Consider the following 21934-nt stretch of genomic DNA (forward strand, 5'->3'; position numbering starts at 1 on the left):
TGCCATATGACTGAGCAATTCTATTTCTAGGGATATACCCCAGAGAACTGAAACATATTCAAACAGAGTGTTGTACACAAATGTTTATATTCAGAACAGCACTATTCAATAGTAGCCACAGGTGGATACAACCCAAATGTCTATGAGCAGATAACTATAGAAACAAAATGTGGCATGTCCCCAGAATGCAATTTTATTCAACCATAAAAAGGAGTGAAGTACTGATACCTGCTACTGTGTGGATGAACCTGGAAAACTGGAAAAAATCCAGACTGGAATGTAATCCAAAAGTTACATATTCTATGATTCCACTAATAGGAACTATCCAGAATAGCGAAATCCATAAAGACACAAAACAGATCAGTGATTGCCAAGGCCTCAGAAGAGGACGGAATGGGGAGTGACTGCTTAATGGATACAGTGTCTCTTTTGGTCGTGATGAAGATGCAGGATGGGGCAAAAGTAGGCTTACAGTTGTTTGTATGGGAAATAATACAATACTTAAGAAATAATACAAGAGTAAATCCTATGTTTCGTGTACACATGACTATAAACCTACTTTGGCCCCATGCTGAATTTTAGAACCAGATAGAGGTGAAGTGATGGTTGTACAATATTGTAAATGTACCAAATGTCACTGAGTTGTGCACTTCAACATGATTAATGTTGTCTTATGTTTCACATCAGTAAAAAACAAACAAACTTGGTTTATCCGAGAAATACCTTTTCCTCATAGATTCTTAATTTGTCTGATAAAAGTCTTAATGCTTCATGAGACATATCATAGAAAGTTACATTTCAGGAATTTGCCTTTAAGTAGTTAACCTTAAACTTACTTTTCTCTGTAATGAGATACATTGAAATTATTGAATTTGGTGAGGAGGATAGGTGACAATTTTTAAAATTTGGGGGAGAGAGTATATCACAATTATACTTAGTAGAGAAAGGCAAAAATAATGTTTTGTAATATGTATACAGTTTTAGGGTTCCAGGTGCAGCTACAACAAAAGTTACTTCTTTTGACACAGCTGAAATTCTTCACTTTTTTTTTAAGATTTTATTTACTTTAGAGAGATGTGAAGGGAAGGAGAAAGAGAGGGAGAGAAATATCGACTGGTTGCCTCTCGCATGCCTCCAGTCAGGGACCTGGGCCTGCAACCCAGGCATGTGCCCTGACCAGCAATCAGACCGGTGACTTTTCAGGTTTGCTGGACGATGCCCAACCCACTGAGCCACACCAGTCAGGGCGAGCCTTTTTTCTCACTTCCAGGTTTCTTCCTTTTTCCTGCTGATCTGCTATACAGTTAGGAAATCAGTTTTGGAGTAGCAGTCATAGTTAGTTTTTGACAACAGTGATGACAGAGGGTTATAAGTAGTGCTAATTTCTACCAACAGCATAAAAATCCATGAGAGGATGAGGTTGAAAGCACAGACTTCATTGTATGTAAGTATGGTCTGGAACAGGATCAGGTTAATAAAAGTGTTTAAAAGAGCAGGACTGGGAACCAGAAATGGAGTGAGCTAAGAAATTGCATGTTCCTGATTGTAGTGGTTCACATAGTGATACAGAAGATTGAAATAAGCAAGATGTCAAATGAATTTCTCAATGAGATCATACTGATTGGCGTATTACTATGTTAAAAATCATTGGTGCCCTGGCTACTGTTGCTCAATAGATTGAGTATCGGCCTGGGTTTAATTCCCAGTCAGAGCACATCCCCAGTTGGAAGTGTGCAAGAGTCAACTGATTGGTATAGCTCTTGCACATTGCTCTTTCTCTTTCTCTCTTTCTCCCTCCCTTCCCTTCTCTCTAAAAACAAAGTAAATGAAATCTTTTTTAAAGAATTGTTGGAACTCATTACTTTACAGAGTAAGATTTACTGCAGTTTTTCATGCAGATTTCCATTACTTAAAAAAATATTGTGGTAAAGTATACATAACATAGTTTACTATTTTAATCTTTTTGAAGTATACAATTTTAATGGTATTAAGTATTGCACATTATTGTGCAGCTATCACCACTATCCATCTTTAGAACCTTTTTATCATCCCAAACTAAAACTCCGTACCCATTAAACAATAACTCCTCATTTTCCCCTCCCCTCAGCCCCTGGGAACTGCTGTTCTGTATTTCTTCCTGCTTATTAATTTACCTATTTAAGGTACATCGTGTAGGTGGAATCATAGCATTTATTCTTTTGTGTCTGGCTTATTTCAGCTCACATAATGTCTTAAAGGTTTCCATTACTTTTTAAAGTGCAGGGTATTACCTTACTGAACTCTCCAGTTAGATGCACACATAATCTTAAAATGTTAGAATATTTTGTGATTCTGTCATGGCCCCAGTTCTCTTCTCTGTACATTCTCCTTGGGTGACTTCTTTCAGCCCTGTGATTTTAGCCACTATGTATGTACTGACTGCTCCTCAGTCTGTATCTCTGGTCAGAATTTTTATCTGGATCACTGATTTATAGTCAAATGCCTACTTGGCTTCTGCATAGGAATGAATGTCGAGTAGGGATGTCAAATGTAATATAACCAAACCAAAATTTTTATTTCCTTCCCCTAAAATCTGCTTCTTGTTTAACTTTCCTAAGTCCAGGAATTATCCATGATTCTCTTCTCTCCTTTATCTTGTGTTCTCTCCTTGCCTCCTCTGCCATTCTAGCTTGTTATATATTTGCTGTATAAATAACTTTTAAAACTCACTATTAATAATAACCATTTATACACTTGATACATGATTCCAGTTATTCTTTCACATATCATATTTCATATTTTTAAAAGTTGCTTTGCTGGAAATTTAAAAATATTCTTTGGATAGATGTTTTTAATATAAAACTTCACTAAAAGCTGGGTGGGGGAGTGTATGTCAAAGTAATTTTGCAGCTGTGCCTGCTGGCCTTTTGGTTCCGCCTTTGTAATACGTCCTGAGTCTGCCTGCCTCTCTCCATTTCAGTCCAGGCTGCCATTATTTACTGCTTAGGGTACTGTAATATGTAGTCTTGTGTTTCCCTTCTGTTGATTATCTGTCATCTGTTCTCTAGCGGTAACCAGAGTGAGGTTTTAAATTGTTATTTTTAATAATTTTAGATCCAAAAGTTGCAAAAAATAGTAGAGAGAGGTCCCTTGTACCCTTCTCTCAGTTCTCCCCTTTGGTTACATCTTCTGTAACTATACAGCATCATCAAACCCAGAAATAAGCTTTGGAATACAATGTGAATACAGTTCTGTATCATTTAATTACATGGGTAGTTTCATGTAATGATAAAGAGCTGTTCTATTGCCAGAGATCCCTCTCATGATACTCCTTTTATATTCATTCCTAACTCCTTACCTCCCACTATCCCTGACTTCTCAGACTGATACTTTTAAAACTTGAATCAGATCATACTACTGTCTGCTTCAAAGTTACCGTAACTCTTTCCAATCTCAGAATGAAATTCAAACTTTTCTGGTGATGTGCAAACCTGCTTATCTCTTTGACCTCGCTTAATGACACCATTCTCCCCACAATTATGTACTACAGCTCTGCTTGACTTCTTTCTGTTCCTCCAATGCAGTGGTCCCCAAAGTATGATTCCTAGACCAGCAACATCACCATTACCTGGGATTTGTTAGACATGCAAATATTTGGATTCCATGTCAGACCTGCTCAGTTAGGAAGTGTGGGGCTGAGGCCCAGCCGTCTTGTGTTTTACGCCTTTGAAGATGATTCTGAAACATGCTGAAGTTTGAGGACCAGTGCTTGAACAAGTCAAACTTTGCCATGTGCCAGCTTTTGCAGTTGGCTTTTTTTCCTGTCAGGAATGTCGTACAACCCACCACTCACCCATCTTGCCATGACTGGCTCTTTGTTGCATTTATATCTCTGTTAAAAATACCTCTGCAGAGAGAACTTTCCTCAATAGCCAGTGTAAAGTAGCTACTCATGTATTTTCTATTGTATCTCTTTATTTTAATATTTTGTCTATTGCATATCAGTATCTGTTATTCTTATTCATTAGTTTTCTTACCTGTCTTTTCCTCTATTAGGTTTTATAGTTTCAAAGGGTGGTATCTCGTTGGTATTTTTTACTTCTTGGTGCCCAGGACCTATGATATTGCTTGTCACATGGTAGTCATACAATAAATATCTCCTGAATAATTGAATGTATTTATAATCTACATTTTTTAAAGCTATATTCTCTAGGACTATAAAGCGTATTCCCAAGACAGCTTTACAGAACATCTAAAACATATGTTATTATAGGTAGAATGTTTATATATTTTATTATTCCAGATTAGAAATATTATAACCCAGAAAGAAAACTTTTCTTACGTATTCTGGCCTGTGTCCCATAGTTTTTATCACTAATTCATGCAATTTTATCAGGTACCCTTCCCCATTCATTAAATCATTGATTCTTTTACTAGGCTGATGTAAAGATCCCAAATTCTTGATCAGCCAGCTACTGCCAAGGACAGTTTATGGAACAGTGAACAGATTTTCTCTATAACTAGTTGGGTACTTCCTCTACCTCCAGTCTGGCATTCTACCCAGATTAGATGACTTGGGGCCTTGTGTGAGCTGTGACAACCCTTCTGCCCATCCTCCCTCCCCTCTCTCTTTGTAAGGCAGCCATTAGTAGAGGCACAGACCAAGGAGCCTTCTTGGCTCATTTTCGCTAAGCCTGTACCTTGATTTGTTCTGTGGATCCGAGCCACCCATTCCTACCAACTTGTACTTGGTGTCTGATAAACCTTTACATGGTAGGGGAATGAATCCCTTCATCAGGTGATATACTTATTCTTGATTATCAGCTACAACAAAGAAGAACTGGCTTCATTTTAGAAGAGAAGATGCAAAGAAGCCTCCTTCCTTTATAGATTCCTTGACTATATCAGTAGAAACATAATTCTAATATGAAAGACTAATGGTGTGTCACAAAAAGACTTCATCACGTCCTTACCCTGCATCAGAGCTCTTTTTTTGGAGGTGGAGAGGAGTCACGAGGTTTCCTGCAAACATTACAACACAGGATTTCCACTATTTATAATTAAATAATATTTAAGCATTTTAAAAACTGTTTCTGCTTGATGATAGAACGGTGATTTAAAAAAAAAAACTATATTAAAAATCCCAAATTTGACATGATAAATTTCAGAACCTCTCATTGATCTGTACTCAAGTATTTCTCTTTTATTCACTATCTGACATACTTTTTTGAACGTTGAGGAAATAAGGATATAAGTTTCTCCTTGCCAGGACCATGTTTTTTATATTCTACAGCATGCCTAAACATCAGTAAATGTAGGAATAATGTGGAAACAATCTCGAGATATATTGAAATAAGCAAATGGGTAAAAAATCTGTAAGTTATAAGTAGTTTTGTGATTGCTAGCCAATTCTGATTATATAAGAAATAGATAATTACTAAACCAGTTTCAAATATTATATTTTCTATAAGTACTTTTTCATGGAAATTATTTTAATTCATGTGTTTCGTGTAGATTGCCAAGTAAATGAAGTTAAATGTGATGATCTCTGTTATAACTTTTATTTTGTTTTCTGTTTTGCTTTCTCAATCCTTCTCATTTGACCCTGGATCTTGGGCTGTTAATGGAATGATTTTTGGATACTGTGAACCACAGAGCCTATTGTGAAGAATGGCAGGCCTCCAACCTCTCACAGTATGCATTCCTTCCTCCACCAGTACACAGGGTCCTTCAAGAAGCCCCCGTTGCGGAGACCACATAGTGTTATTGGAGGAAGCCTTGGCTCCTTCATGGCAATGCCCAGAAATGGAAGCAGATTAGGTAATTTAATTATTTGTCTATTTTTTTTTAACTTTCTGACTGTAGGTCGTGTACATAGCTAGTAGGTTTTAGGAATATGGAAGTCAGTCAGCTTTATTATCTGATTTGTCTTACAAGATAAATACCAAGTTGAGAAAGAAAGCAATAGTAGAAAGATGGAAGGTTCTAGAGAGGCAATAGTGCTGACACTACAGAGGAGTAACATCTGAAAACCTGTCCACCATGAAGAAAACAATATCCTTGAGAGGTGTGTGCAAGATTTCAAGATGTGGCCGCTCAAGAGGATGTTAGTTTAGGGTCATACCTTAGTAACTCTAGATTATCACCATGTGATCGATCAGTACAATAATTAGTATATAGGAGTAGCACCTGAATTGTTATTCTTACGTCACTGTCATTTTAAATATCCAGGAAAAATATATACCTGCAAGCTTCTGTTTGTTTATTTCTATGGTCTTTTTTTGATGGTGTCTTATTTATCATGTTTTTACTTTAAAATAATTTTATGCATAATTATTTTGTAGTCTCATACATAATTGTATTTACTGAAGTTTCAGCAGGCTTTAGCCTGCTGCTTACTCTTGCTGTAGTAGATTATTTCTTTACGTGTATGAGCTTACCTACAGTGGGGTTTTATCTGTGGGAAATGTGTATTGTATCTGTAGAGTCAAAATATTATATAGCGTTGTGCATATGTCTTCCCAAATGCATGTTAAAGGATGTTGTGTTGGTAGCTTGAAGTTGGTATGGAGGGAGTATATACCCCACAGAAATGGAAAAACATTTTAGATCAGGACTTGATTTATTATTTGTTAATTTTCTAGACTAGGAGATGATAAACTTTTTCTGTTAAGGGCCAGATAGTATATTTTTCACATGGCCAACATATGGCCTCTGTTGCATATTCTTCTTTTTAAAATAACACTGTAAATATGCAAAAACCATTTTTAGTTCAGGATTCATACAAAAACAGTCATGTTTGCTGACCCTTGGTCTAAACTTAAAATGTTAGTAATGCAGTTTTAATTTAAAAGTGCCTTTTATCTGTAGCTGTTACCTTGTGAATTGCACAAAGTTTGAGCAATTTGAGAAGTATATAGTCTTCTGGTACTTAAAAACTATTACCTAATTCAGCAAAGAAGTTGCTTACACCAGTGACAAATGAGTGGAATTTTGACATAAGCCTGCATTATTTAACTTTTTTCTTACTAATGGAAATGAAAATACCAGCCAGTATCCATGTTGGAGTTGGAGTTGTTCATTATTGACATGAGCAATTTCTTGCTTGAGTCAGGTGGTACTCAGGTCTCAAATTAATATGCTCCTTTGTAGTCCTTGTGCAGTAGAACAGATTTGTTTTTTAAAGCCTGTCCTTTATCGAACATGTAGCACTTTGTGGCTCATGCGCCTTTCTATAGGAAGCTCTCTTACAACTCGGACACCAAGGCTTCATCTTTTATCCCAGTGTGGCAGCCAACCCAAGCACCTTCTTACTACCAAGATCAGCAACCCCTCTTAAGAAAGTGACAGTCAGTTCACACGTAACAACTTTGGGTTTTCTGTTCTCTCTTTGTTTCCTCTGTATTATGTATACATTCTTCAAATTCAGCTCTGCATTTAGAGTATAAATTATTCAAAACTTTAAGAAAGATTTTCAGATTTTGATGAATAGTTGGCCCAAATGTTAGATATCATCAGGTCAAGAATCAGTCTCCAATACGTTGACTTTTATTGCCAAGTTAATTTTTTGTTCAGATAAAATTTCTCCAGAAATGTCTGTACTTCAACTGTATTCTTGAATTACATACTGATCTATTAAAAACCATTGCCATTTGCAACTATTATTTAGTGTGAATAAATTTTCTCAACAGTCTAACAAGACAAAATATATAAATGTGTGAATTCTAAGTCTGATTTGATGAGATCCTTGAATTTAATTTTTGCAAAACAGTTCTCATATTTTTATGAGCACATATTCATGAAAGTTCAAATTTGTAGTTATAAAATACTGTTGTACATATTATTACAAGACATTTCATTTGACAAAAAAGTCCCAGTTATCTAGTCTATTTCTTGATTTTTAGTTAATTTTAATTTATTGGAATATTTGTTGAGCATCTTCTAAGTGCCAGACATTTTGTTAAGTTCTGGAAAGGCAAAAGTGAATAAGCCAACTCCTGCCCCCAAGGATCTCATACCTAACTTGGTGCAAAATCACATGAACCAAAAAATGCTCTTCAGTGCTGCCGGGGTCCAGCCTCGGCGGGGTCTCAGGGTCCCCGAAGGATGCACGGCTAAGACGAAGAGACTGGTGGGGTGCTGGAGAACAGCCAGGCTTTTTGGGCCCAACTGACTCACCGAGAACAATCAATCTTTATTTTTATAGGGGAGGTTATACAATATTCAATGCATATGATTATTAAAACAGAAACGGTTACCATAGAAATAACTTTGAAAAGTACAGAAGATTTTACAGATCAATCATGTTAAACAAAGAAATAACCGAAAAGTACAGGAAGTCCCACAGATCAACCATATTAAACAAAGGTTATTTTGACCAAGAGGGTCATTGGTCATTAATCAGATAATCAACGAAGATATACGAGCATAAACTTTCAAATACTGATTATAATTAAATATCTACTAAGTTTCTATAGACTGGTCTAAATCAAAGGGGTACAAAGAGTGATTTAAAAATTAGTTATTGTTTATATAGAAATTAGATTGTCTAAATTAAATAAATGATTTTTTACCTAGATCTATTAACTACATATCTGGGGGGGGCATATTATGTTTCTGTGTACTAAGATTATTATATTTAAATTAGAACTTCTTCCTCTATTTACCTGGTCCCATCAATAACCGCTCCTGCCCAGGGCATGAGAAAGGCAGTGGTTCTAATAAATCTTAAGCTTTTGAATGGTGACTCCCTAGACGTTCCTAGCAACGGCCTCCTCCGGCGCTCCAGCAGCTAGTCTGCCCATAGTTTAAATCTGTCCTTAATTTTCCAGGTGAGGGGAGTGGGCAGCATTAGGATTATTAGAGGCTTCTAGTTAGTGGTCAGCAAGTCATTTCACGCAGAGTCAGAGGCATTGTGCAAGTTTTTCTGTTATAAAGCACAGGTGTCCAAAAATCTCACCACCTGATGCTAATAGGGACAGGCATATGGGAAGAGATAGACAGGGTCAGCTGTTTGTGGGCTCCCGACACAGTGCAATAGGCGCAGTGTGGACACAATAATCATCTGCATTGGGGAGTAGGGAAAACTTCACTGAGTAATGACACACAAGCATAGTTTTGAAGAATAAGTATGAATTCACCAAATTGATAAAATAAAGGAAAGCCGTCTTTTACAAGTAAGGGGAAAAAAAGCATGTTAAAGTACTGCAACATGAAACAATATGCTTTTTGGAGAAGCATTAACTGTATAGAGAGGACTAGAGACAACCGATGTTTTTGAGGTCTAGCATTGTTTCTGGTGGGTTGCTATTGCTAGACGAATTAGAGGATGATTGACAAATGTAATTACCTGTGCAGGCATGTAAGTATACAAGTTTCTTTTGTATAGTTTTGTATTGTTTACTTCTGGTACAAAGTAGATACTCAGTGAGTGATTTTTGAATTGTTTCATTTTTAATACTGAGAAGAAGGGTAGCTGCATTAGCAGTTTCTAAAGAAGATTTAAAGACTAGCTATATGGCTGTGGAGCCAATGGCACATTATTTTAATGGAAAGAATACTAAACTAAATAAAAGGCAAAAGATCAGGTTTCTATTTTCTCTCCGCCTCTAAGCTGTGTAACCTTAGAAAGTCATTTAACCTTTTAAAGGTCTCAGTTCCCAGATTTGAAAAGTGAGAGAACTGACTTAAATAATAAACCAAGTCTGTAATTTTATTCTTCAGCCTTGATAATATCTTGAATGTTAGCTTTCCCCCATAATTTCTCATAATCTGAGAGTATAAAAGGACTATATACTAGTGTTTTAAGACATTTATGTTTTGATCTGTTAACTGTACACCTATGGTACCCAGAATGTACAAGACTTTTTATGCTGTGATTTTTTTTGTATTGGCTATCTACATCTTACTGTATTGGTAATAAATTATGTAACATAGAGTATAATACATTTCTTGTAAAATAAATGTTTCATTTTCTAATACAGATATTGTTCATGAAAACCTAAAAATGGGATCCGATGGTGAGAGTGACCAAGCTTCTGGGACATCATCTGATGAAGTCCAGTCACCTACAGGTGTTTGTCTTAGAAATCGTATACATAGACGGATCTCAATGGAGGTAACCATTAAAAACTATAAATGTGCCTGTTTGCATGTGTGTGCACGTGCACATGCATGCGTGTAAACATGTGTGTATCAAACAAACTAAATGCCTATTTGAAAATTTCCATGAAAGCAAATGAAACTTGTAAGAAAATTGTTTCTGTGCATCAGTGAAGAGTAGTTTTGTGACTGTTTCATTTTCTGCTTGTCTGCTATCACAAAGCAAGTATGCATTAATTATATTTAACACTTTTCAAAATAATGTGTAGGTTTTCTGAGAGGGAAATGTGAATTTTCAGAAGTTCTGGAAATCAGAATGATACATTAGCAAAGTATTCTTTTTAGAAAATATTATTTTAATTATATTTTTGAGATTCATTTGGTTTACTTTATATTTTATTTTATAAATGTTTCAAATTTCAAAAGTTATACATAAAATAAGCACCAGCTTTTTCTTCTTGCCTTGATTATAAATATGGGTATTATCTCCTTTGTGGTTCATTATATCTACTGTGAGTCTCTGTAGCACGCACAAGTGATTTCTCCACGTAAAAGAATGCAGGCTCCTTTTCTTTTTCTTTGTCACTGTTATATCTAACCTTGACAAAAATTGATTATGAGCGTTATCATTTCAGTATATACTGTAGGTTAAAATAGTTTTCTCTGAAATCGAGCATGTTTCATAATGAGTATTAACTTTTTTCGGTGCTCTTGAAATAATTATGATTATACTTTCGTTGATAAAAGTTTGCCTCTGAATCAGTTAAGGAAGACAATATCAGTTTCCTAATTGATGAATTAACATTTTCATCTCTTAAGATCAACTCTATATCTGTTTATATCACTGTATAACATGTCACAATAATAATAAAATAACAATCCTGATTTTCTTCACCAAATAGGTATGTAATTTTCTTTGTTGTACATTTAAAAGGTTTATTTACTATTAGGCTCTAATTTTTTCTAAAGATGACATCTTAATTATATTATTTTTATTGTATATTTTAATATCTGGAAAGACTTCTTCATTAGTATCCCCCCACCCTACACACATATTCTCCGATTTATTTTAGAATACTTCTGTATATTCTTCTAGATAAATTTTAAATACTTTGTTTCAAGAAAAATCTTATTGTGGTTTGCTTGGGGTTTATGTAAAATATAAAACTAATATGGGAGAGTTATTGTTTTCATTATTAAATCTTCCCATTTGGAAACATGGTATATTTCTATACTTAAGTCATTTATCTCTCAAATACTTATACAGTTCCTATACATCTCAATTTTGTTTCATGGTTGGGTTACTATTATGAATAATAGGGATTTATTTTTCTAGGATTTATGTTTCTTGGTGTGATAATATAAACAAAATTCCCTTTCATGTTTCTTCCAGTTCATATTCTGTAATGAAATGAAGTAGAAATGCCTTTTGCTTACTTTTGTCCATAGACATAACAATAATAAAATATTTAAGTTGTCTCACTGTGTTCTATGCAAAACCATACAGTATCTACTTGGTTAGTTCATTTAAACCAATCACATTTTGTGGTACTCTTTGCCTCTTACTGCTGTATGATATAATATGTCAAGATAAATTCCATTTTGAATTTAACTGGGTTGCAGAGTACCATTTCTGTAAAACTGGGCTATATACTTTTGCTTAGAGTAAATGTGTTATAATCGACAGGAAAACTTTGCAACTGCAATGAAACTAGTTATCACTAAGAAATAAGATAGCCTGTGAATTCAAAAGTCAAATGCCCTTATCCTTTCTATTTTTATTTACCTACAAACATTTTTCTTTAAGGATTTAAATAAGAGGTTATCACTGCCTGCAGATATCAGAATACCTGATGGGTATCTTGAGAAGTTGCAGATAAACAGTCCACCATTTGATCAACCAATGAGCCGAAGATCTCGTAGAGCTTCCTTAGTAAGTTTTTAGTTTCCTTTACCTATATCATCAGATGGGCTTTGTTTCATGTTTCTGGGTGTAAACATTTTATATTAATTCTTGTATTTAGTTTTTGAATAGCTAAATTCTATTACATTTCCTTCTGGGTTTTATTGTTTTCCATTTTTAAGGGTTTAAAGATGCATATTAGAGCCCTGGCTGGGTGGGTCAGTTGGTTAGAGCATTGTCCTGTGCACCAAAAGGTTGTGGGTTTGATTCCCGGTGAGGGCATATATCCAGGTTGCAGGTTTGATCCCCATTTCAGGCTTGTATGGGAGGTAGCTGATCGATATTTCTCTCTTACATCTCTCTCTCTCTCCCTCCCTCCCTCCCTCTCTCTCTTCCTCCCTTTCACGCCTCCCCCCTCCCTCCTCATCTCTCTTTCTCTCTCTAAAATTAGTTTTTTTAAAAAAACATATCCTTGGGTGAGAATTTAAAAAATAAATGCATATTAGAATAAGATTTAAGCTATGTTCTATTTCACTTTTGGTAAATTTTCTTGATGTGTTCTAGATGTACAGAATGTGCATTAGATATACAAATATATATTAATATATACCAGATATACAGAAAAGTACATAATTATGTAGCTTAATAATTTTTTGCAGTTAACATACCTGTATATCTAGGACCCAGATCAATAAAAGAAAATTTCAGAGATCCAGAAAACCCCTCCTATCACCTTACCTTCTGTTTACTTTCTACCCCAACTTCAACAGTAGCCATTATCCCTGCCCTTTAAAAAAAAAATCCTTACCCAGGTATATAGTCACTGATTCCAGGCACTAGGTGGCAAACACAAGGCCCTCCACCTTGTTTTATCCAGCCTGGCCCCTTGTTTCTACCTGGTCGCAGGACCGTGCTCTCACTTAACTGTTAAAGAGTAGTTACATTTATACAGTCCTAAAGTTACATTCGGCCCTTTGAAGGGAACAGCGAGGCTGATGTGGCCCCCAGTGAAAATGAGTTTGACACCCCTGTTGTAGTGAGAGAGAGGGAGAAACAATGCTGTGAGAGAGAAACTTGGATCGGCTGTCTCTCTCACACACCCCGACCAGGGATCAGACCCAGCATGTGCCCTAACTGGGACGGAACCTGCAGCCTGTTGCTGCATGGGACAGTGCTGCAGCCGGCTGAACCACCCAGCCCGCTGAACCACCCAGCCAGGGCTTGTCTCTGCCTTCAGTGCCAGCAATTAATTTTACCCATATGTTTTCTGCTGTTTTGATTATATTATGTTTATAGTATATTTTAATATCTATAAAGACTTTTTAAAATCCTCACTTATATGTATATTCTTATGTATTTAAAAAATGCCTTTGATTTTGTTTTTCTGATTAGATTTTTGAACTTTAGGTAGTTATGAATATATAAATTATTAAAGTATTTTAATACAAGTATTTAAATACGTGTATTTATATGTTTTTACATGTATTATACAATATATATTTTTGTGGTTGGCTTCTTTGGCTGAATGTTGTGCAGTGTTATGCTTGTGTTTTATCTAGGGTGTTGCGTATAGTTATAGTTCATTTGTTCCTATAGTCATGTTATTCCATTGAATGAGTGTGCTATACTTTATCTAGCTTCCCGTTGATGGACATTTACATTTGGGTTGTTTCAGTTTTGGGTTATTACCAAACAGGGCTTCGATCACCATATCTGTACATGTGTTTTGGTTAACATATGGAATAATTTCTTTTGGGTGCTACCTAGGAGTGGACTTGTTGGATAAGATAATGTGCATGCGTTCAGCTTTCCTAGATGCTGCCAAAACAGTTTCCAAGGCAGTTATACCAATTTACATTTTCATCAGTACATGGTAGTTCTAGTTGCTCTCCTGCCTGTTTTTGATGTTCCTTTTTAAATTTTCTTTTTTTTTTTTTTTTTTTACTTTTCTAGTATTATCTTGTTGTGGTTTTATTTTGTATCTTTTAATAACCTAAGCTGAACACTTTTTAAAAATTCTTTATTTTAATTAGATTGTTTTTTAATTTTTCAATTACAGTTGACAGTCAATATTTTATATTTAAAATTTAATATTTTATATTAGTTTTAGATGTACAGCTGGTTGAACACTTTTAATGTTTATTGATGCTTATTGGGCATTTAGAGATTCTCTTGTGAATTAACTGCTCGGGTCTGTTGTCTATTTTCTGTTGGGGTTTCTGCCTTTTTCTTATTGATTGATGGGAATTTTTTACATGTTCTGTATAAAGGACATTTGTCAGTTATATGTCTTGCAAATATCTTCTAGCATGTAGCAATTGACCCAGCACTGTTTATCAAAAGGGCAGCTTTCACTTGTTGCAGTGTCATCTTTGCCATAAATTCAAGTGACTGTCTATGTGAGGATTTATTGTGGATGGCTATAGTCCTCTAGAAGAGGTCTGTACAGAGTGCTGTAAAATGTCCTTGCACATCACAGGTGTACAGAGGAGATGGTGCTTCAGCTGGCTCTAAGAAGGCTAGGTAGGAATTTGTCAAGTTGACAAGGGGTAGAAGATACTCTAAGAAGAAGATACTTCATGTATTAAACCCAGAGGTATAAATGTAGGTGTCATTATAACTGATCTAAAGGGTAAATGTGGAATCATACCAAAGAATAGGGCTTGAAAGGATAAGGTAGATCCAGACTGTAATGCCAGGCCAAGGAGTCTGGATTCATCCCATGTAACAAAAGTACATCAAAGGTATTTATTTAAATAAGGGCTGACGCCACATTTTTGTTCCAAACAATGGCTTCAGGAAAGGGAAAGTGATGAAGTAGAAGGAGAGAAAGGCCAGAGATAAGGAAATGAATTAGGAATTTATTCAAAATTGGGAATGATGTGCCAGTCATGTGGGAATGGAAAGGAAAACATAGATTCCAGGGGGCATAAGAGAGAAAATAAGCAGCATGTGATGCCCAGTTGGACTTTGTGTCTGAAGAAGGAGCAATTGATGAGGATTCCTGGGTTGCTAGCAGTTGTTATATCTCCTTTTCATATATTATATTATGAATGATTTTACTCACCAGAACTTCTGTTTTTGGTTATATGTTCTAAAGAATAAAATTACTTTATGTTGCATATAATGTGAGCACTTTGTTATTTGACATTCACCAGTGTACAATAAGGTGAAAGTGTAATAATGCTCACTTGATTTTGGTATAGGTTTATCATCATCATAGTTTCACATCACTGCTTAAGACATTTTTATTCAAATAACTTTGTTATTTGATTATTGGTTAAAAGTTTTGGTCATAAATTTTCATCAAAGACTGGTATTTTGAATAAATTTTGGACTTACTAAACATTCAGATTGGGACTTAAAGTATGATCCAATCACCATGTAATTCTTAAAGCTATCATTATAAGAGCTGTTTTTTACGGTCTACATGAAATTAAGGAAAACAGTGCCCTCTATTGAATGTTAAAGTGACTGGAATTTTGCCCTGGCTGGTGTGGCTCAGTGGATTGAGTACCGGCCTGTGAACCAAAGAGTCACTGTTTTGATCCCCAGTCAGGGCCCATGCCTGGGTTGCAGGCCAGGTCCCCAGTGGGGGGGGGGGCGGTGTGAGAGGCAACCACACATTGATGTTTCTCTCCCTCTCTTTCTCCTGCCCTTCCCTCTCTAAAATTAAATAAATAAAATCTTTCCCAAAAAAGTGACTGGAATTTTTATTGTGATTGGGTATTCCTGCCCACCTGTCTCGTTTTTTTTTTTATCTGAAATGACTTACAGATTTCAGATTTATCATGCCATCTGTGTTTTGATTTCTATCATTTCATCCCTTTTATTATTCACCTAACCTACTAAAGCATAGTTTCTTTAGAAATATATTAGAAAATTATTCTTCAATACCCTAGGTTTGTACATGAAGGAATGGGTTAGAGAAAAATGAAAAGGAGATGGGAAAAGAAAAATATTGTTCACATGTGTTAGAGTTTGTTTTTATGGATAATATACACTTCATCTTAAAAATAAAATATTTTTTCAACATAAAATACAAAATTTTAAAAGTATAAAACTTTGTTTTCATATTTTCAGTAGCAAAGTATAATAAGTAGAGTAGTAAAAATAACATAAACCCTCTGGGTAGGAATTAAGAAACAAGTCACAGAATTCATTTCTAGTGGAGAAAAACATACAATATAGCTTATTGGTTCTTTCATAAATTTATGATTGTAAACCTCAAATGGACCCTCAGTATTGCGAGACTGCTCTGCTGTCTTTCTCTGGTTAACTCTCTCCCTCTTGTTCTAAGCAGATAATCTCTTCTGCCTGCCTGTGTGATAAGGAAGAAAGAAACCATTAGCCAGAAACTGCCATATTTCTTGAGTAACAAATGTACAAATCTACCTACACCTGTGCTCATTCTATTCTTTCCTTGTTTTAATATTGAGGAATTGGCCTTCCTGTCCTGTCTTCTTTGGATGCTTAGAGTATTTGTTATCCGTGGACACTTAAGTATATTCAGTCTTCCTCTTAACTGAATCCTTCCCATTGACTTATTTAAATTTTTAATTTTACTGTAGTTCTAGATTTACAGAAAATTTTAAAAGATACTGTAGAATTCTCATACACCACATACCCAGTTATCTCTATTACTAACATTCTATATTACTTTAGTACATTTGTCACAAATAAGGAACCAACATTGTTACATTGCTATTAACTAAACTCCACACTTGATTCACATTTCCCTAGTTTCTTACTAAGGTTCTTTTTTGCCCAGGGATCCCATCTTGGACACCTCTTTACATTTAGTAGTCCTATCTCACACTGGTTATTAGATTGGTGAAGTGCTATTTAATACTCATTTATGTTTGATAATAAATGGAATATTCTAAGTGTTAACATTAGACTAGTGGGAAAGCCCATGCTGAATTACAGTGATGACATACCCAGTGGAAGTTCTGTGAAACTATTAAGTGCAGCTTCAGTAGACTGAAAGTCTGTACATGAAGATTTGTCGTCATACTGAAATTATAGGTTATACACATTTTAGGAATCTGGTTCTTTCTAAATAATGAGTGATGGATTCCTCATTCATGGCTTTACTGGGATAGGTTGTATGTAGTCTTTTCTGTTTCTAAGAGTAGGTGAGCATAGGATATCAAGTCTTGATACCTTTCAGAAATAGTATATTACGGGGTATGAAAATGAGGTTCAAGTCTGCCCACAACTTAATTTACCTTTGATGTATTACAGGATTAAGATAATACCATGATGATGGTAACAGCAATTTTTCTTTAAAAAAAAAGTGACCCAGTAGAATATAGTTTCTCAGTCTCTCTTCTGTCCCCCACACAGCTAAGACCACATTTCTGTCAGCAATAGTATCTCAGTAATTCTCACAGGAGGGAAATGGGGTGTTTGAAAAGATCTCCCTTTGTGTCCCAGGTGTTTCTAACATGCACATTCAGTTTTAGAATGGCATCTACAGAACGTTTGCATATACTTCATTTATTTTGAAACTCAGAACTATACTGCTAGCATGTTAATACATCATCACAACTGTGATACAGTCATTATGTTGCCAGAGCCAAAGTAATCAATAAGTCTCCCATAACATTCAACACCACTTACAAGTTACACTGAGTTATATAGGAAGGCTGTTATAAGTTATAATATATTTTGGATTTTTTATGTGCTTATCCTGGTAAGAACCATCTGAACAGGAATTTGGGGCCACCAAAAAGCCAAGTTTCTCTTAGAGTAATGAAGTATCAGAAAAAGTTAGGTTCATTTCCTTAGAAAGCAGAATTAAGGGGGATTTTATATTATGTTAAAATACATAGCTTACTGTGTTTTAGCTATACAATTCCTTCAGCTATTTTTGCTTTTATGAAACTTTTTAAATATTCTAAAATAGTCCTTAAGATGTAACTCATAAAAACGGCAATCCTATTTGCCTTCTTCCCTGTGTCCTCAGTACCTAGCACTGTGCTTGGTAAATGTTGAATGAATGAGCTTTGTCCTCTGTCCTCTGAATAATTTCTGTAGGAGAGCATGTCAACAAGCTAGTCATTATATCTGTTGCAAATCTTGTCATGTTCAGCATATTAAAATGCAAGCAAAATTTTCTAAAAATTCCATTTACAGATGTAGTAAGTAATATTTGGATATAACTATTAAATCCTAAGGGTTTTAAATTATTAAAATGGGTGAAATAGCTATGCTTTACTGTTTGAATTAGGTTCTGACAGTTTACTTGTGAACTGCCTTTTCTCTGAATTGTCTGGCTGCCTGCACGGGTAGAATTCAGTTATGGTGTTTATTTTATAGATTAACTATTAAAATTTAAATTTAGCTTTAATTATAGTATTTACTTTCTTTTTTAAAAGCAGACTTTCAGCATATTTTAATGATCTCACTGTCATTCTCTGAAGAGTGATTCTTGCAGTGTTAATTTTTGAGGTCTCCCTTACAGTTTATTCTATACGTACTTTATATACTTAACACACCCTTAAAAGCAAACCTCAGCATTTTTGTCATACCCACCCGTGGACCAAAGTGTGTTTGATGTTTTAAGGGTGTGCTGCCATTTTTCACTTAAAGGAACCAATAAGAATGTATTCCAACTTTCTGATAATAAAAAGTTCCTACCTTGCAGTCATATTTTTCTATGTGTTTTCTCATTGTTATAGATGATGATATTTTAATTGTTTTTTCAGGGACATTCATTGTTTTGTTCATACTAGTTTCCATTTATTCTTAATATAGTTGTTTTTCCTTCATAAAATATCTGACAAGACTTAAATTCATATTTGTGAAATTAAGAACCTGAATTTCAGAGATAGGTATAAGAAAATAAACATGTTCTATGAGTTTGTGTGACCTTGGAAATTAGCCTTTTAAGTTATTTAAGATTATACTTAAATGGGCTGTAAAAATCATACCTAAATTAAGACTGTTCAGAATCAGGCTTTCATATACCAGATTGTGTTTGCTACATTTTACATATTAAAGTTAAAATACTCTATTTGTATTTGGAAAGTGTTGTCTATTACAGTTTTACTTTATTATTCTGCATAGCTGTTAGTAATAGAAAGCAAGGACTTAATACCTGTGTCATAAGTAACATAGTACATGAATGGATGGTTTATGATGATTCCAAAACTTCGTATTTTTTAAATATTTTGTTTATTTATTTTAGAGGAAGGGAGGGAGAAAGAGAGGGAAAGAAACATCAATGTGTGGTTGCCTCTCATGCGGCCCCTACCGGGGACCTGGCCCACAAGCCAGGCATGTGCCCTGACTGGGAATCTAACTGGCGACCCTTTGATTCACAGGCTGTCATTCAGTCCACTGAACCACACTAGCTAGGTCCAAAACCATTTTTTAATTTAAAAATTTTGAAATTCTCTATGTATAGGTCTTAAAGAGTACAGAAAGCAGTTTTTCAGTTGTTCGATGATACTACCTGTGACCAAATTTTTTATTAGTTTACCAAAATTGAGTTAAGTACTATCGGACATGAAACTTTCCTCATGGCTTTTTAACATGATATATTTTAATGTAAAGACAAAAAAGGGATAAAAACAGTTTATTTGAGGGACCTCTGTTATTTTTGGTCATTCAACTTTGGGCCATTTATCCCATTCAAAGTGTGCTACGTGATGTTAAAAGTCTAATTGTCAAATTTTATTCAACACCTCCAGAAAAAAATTCATATTTGAACCTCCAGAATTTGACTAAAATATACTATTTAATTATCCAACAAAATTAATACAATTTTTAGTGCTGAGGTTAATTATAAAAGAACATTACTTCCTTTCACTGGCTATTTATTTAAGGATATTAGCACCATTCTAAGTGGGAAACCTATCTTTTTTTTTTTTTTTTGCATTATTACTGTCTTTTTCATTATCTGCAAGGAGTACTAGACAGTAATTTTAAGAAAATTTTTATTTTCTTCTTCTGTATGTTAACTCTTTAAAATATTTTTTCTCATTCCCTAAATTTACATCTCACTATATCTTTCTGTCTTTTTTTTTCCCCAAAATCTCTCATATTAGGGCTTTTTGTTTTTCATTTTTCAATATTGGGTTTCCATTACACATTTGAGTGCCTTTCATTTACTACATTTATTGATTCCACGCAAAATAGACAAACGAGTTCAGAGTTTAAAAGCAATGGTTTTGACTTACTTTTAAAGCCTTTTTTGTTTTTGGTGGCCGGATTTAGACTTAAATTGTTTCTTCTATGTCAGCCGTTTCCTGATCCTTAACAGAGTGTGACTTGCACTTGTCTTTTTCATTATATTTGGGTTGGAAACCTGAAACAAATGCTGTTTTGTTGCTCGAAGGCATTCCTAAGGAGCATACAGATTGGTGAAGGAAAATATATAGAAAAATCATTTATTTTGTAGTTTTCTTAAAAAAGAAGTCATGTTATCTTTCATAAAATTCTTTGGTATCTTACAATCTCAAGGTCTTAAAATAAAACAAAGTGGTTTTTTTTTCCATAGCATAATGTTAACTAATCTATAAAAAAGATAGATTGACAATGTTAATTGTGATCTTTTAATATTCTAACATTAGGTGTATTGCAAAACTTAACAGATGTTCAAAAATTTAATGATAATAAAATTTTTCCTATTCTAAGATACTCTTTAAAGCAGGGAGTTCCAGAAATTGTGGAATAGATGAATTGAAATTTTAAGACTACTAAATTTATAATTGTTTGCTTTCAGTCAGAAATTGGGTTTGGGAAAATGGAGACCTACATCAAATTGGAAAAGCTTGGAGAGGTAAGTAAATACTTATTTTTAAAATGTAAGACTTTTTTTTCTTATTTATCATCTAAACTTCTCTATTGGTCTACAGTTTTTGCCAACCTGGAAAAAAATACTAAGCACTGTTGGCTGAAAGTTATCTTCTTCTGAAAAGACAACAGAATGTTAGAAGGGAAAAACCTTACATTCTTGAAATTACCATATCACTTTGAGAGAAAAAGTATTTTCTATAGTCTTGTAATCTTCTTGAAGCATAAAATACAGTGGTACCTTGGTACTCATCGTTAATTCATTCCAGAACTCTTGACTAGTGCTGAAACCAGTGAGTACTGTTGGGTGGAATCATTTTCTTTTGCGGGGCGGCCAAGTGCAGAAACATTTTTTCTTGTCAAAATGCGACAAGTACTGGGTTTGATGAGTTCTGAAGCCAAAGAGTACCAAGGTATGACTGTATTGCGCTTTCTTTCTTGGTAACAAAATAGATATCTGTTAGCTTCCTGGGAATCTGCTGTCTGTACCGTCATGAGAAATTTCATGAGTTTAAACCTGTGAAAAATTAAAATACTATCTTTGAGATAAAGACACGTCACAGAAGGAAGTTCTTGGCTAATAAGACCTTGGTTTTCTTGAACTTGCTGCTACTACTCATTTTGAAGTTGTCTCCCTCCCAGAGTGAGAGAGGGTAAAGAAAATAAGAATTGATTAATAAGGAATCCTTAAGAGTTTGAGGGTTATCTTGGCAATGATAGAAGAAATCTCCTGTAGAATATGTCTGTTTTTGAAAAGAGAGTTAATGTTTAAAAATTCTGAAAAGCCTGAAAACCAGTAAAATTTTTATAATTTAATAATATGTTAAAATTTCAATTTGTAGTTAATGTTCAATTAGTTTCCTCAGTCTCCAAATACTATTGTAGATGAAGTACCTTTGATTCTGTAAGTACTGATCCATTGTTAAGCTGATACAAAGTATAAAAAGTAAATGAAATATTCTTTTTTATGATTTAACTTTTTCTTTTTAAAAATATATTTTATTGATTATGCTATTACAGTTGTCCCATTTTCTCCCCTTTATTCCCCTCTGCCCTACACACCCACTCCTCCCTGCATTTCCCACCCCCTTAAGTTCATGCCCATGGGTTGTACATATAAGTTCTTTGGCTTCTCCATTTCCTATA

General features: G+C 34.6%; 1 protein-coding gene across 1 annotated transcript in view; it reads left to right on the forward strand.

The window, feature by feature from the left end:
• The window catches only part of CDK17 (cyclin dependent kinase 17), an 86738-nt gene that overhangs the window by 46801 nt on the left and 18003 nt on the right, over window positions 1-21934 (forward strand). The window contains exons 3-6 of the mRNA XM_045826525.1: window positions 5635-5799; window positions 9963-10096; window positions 11888-12013; window positions 20718-20774. Of these exons, the coding sequence (XP_045682481.1) occupies window positions 5635-5799; window positions 9963-10096; window positions 11888-12013; window positions 20718-20774 (482 nt within the window). The remainder of the gene's footprint in view (window positions 1-5634; window positions 5800-9962; window positions 10097-11887; window positions 12014-20717; window positions 20775-21934) is intronic.

Source organism: Phyllostomus hastatus, unplaced genomic scaffold (genome assembly GCF_019186645.2).
Source record: "Phyllostomus hastatus isolate PE091 unplaced genomic scaffold, TTU_PhHast_1.1 phas_scaffold_755, whole genome shotgun sequence".
Taxonomy (NCBI): Eukaryota; Metazoa; Chordata; class Mammalia; order Chiroptera; family Phyllostomidae; genus Phyllostomus; species Phyllostomus hastatus.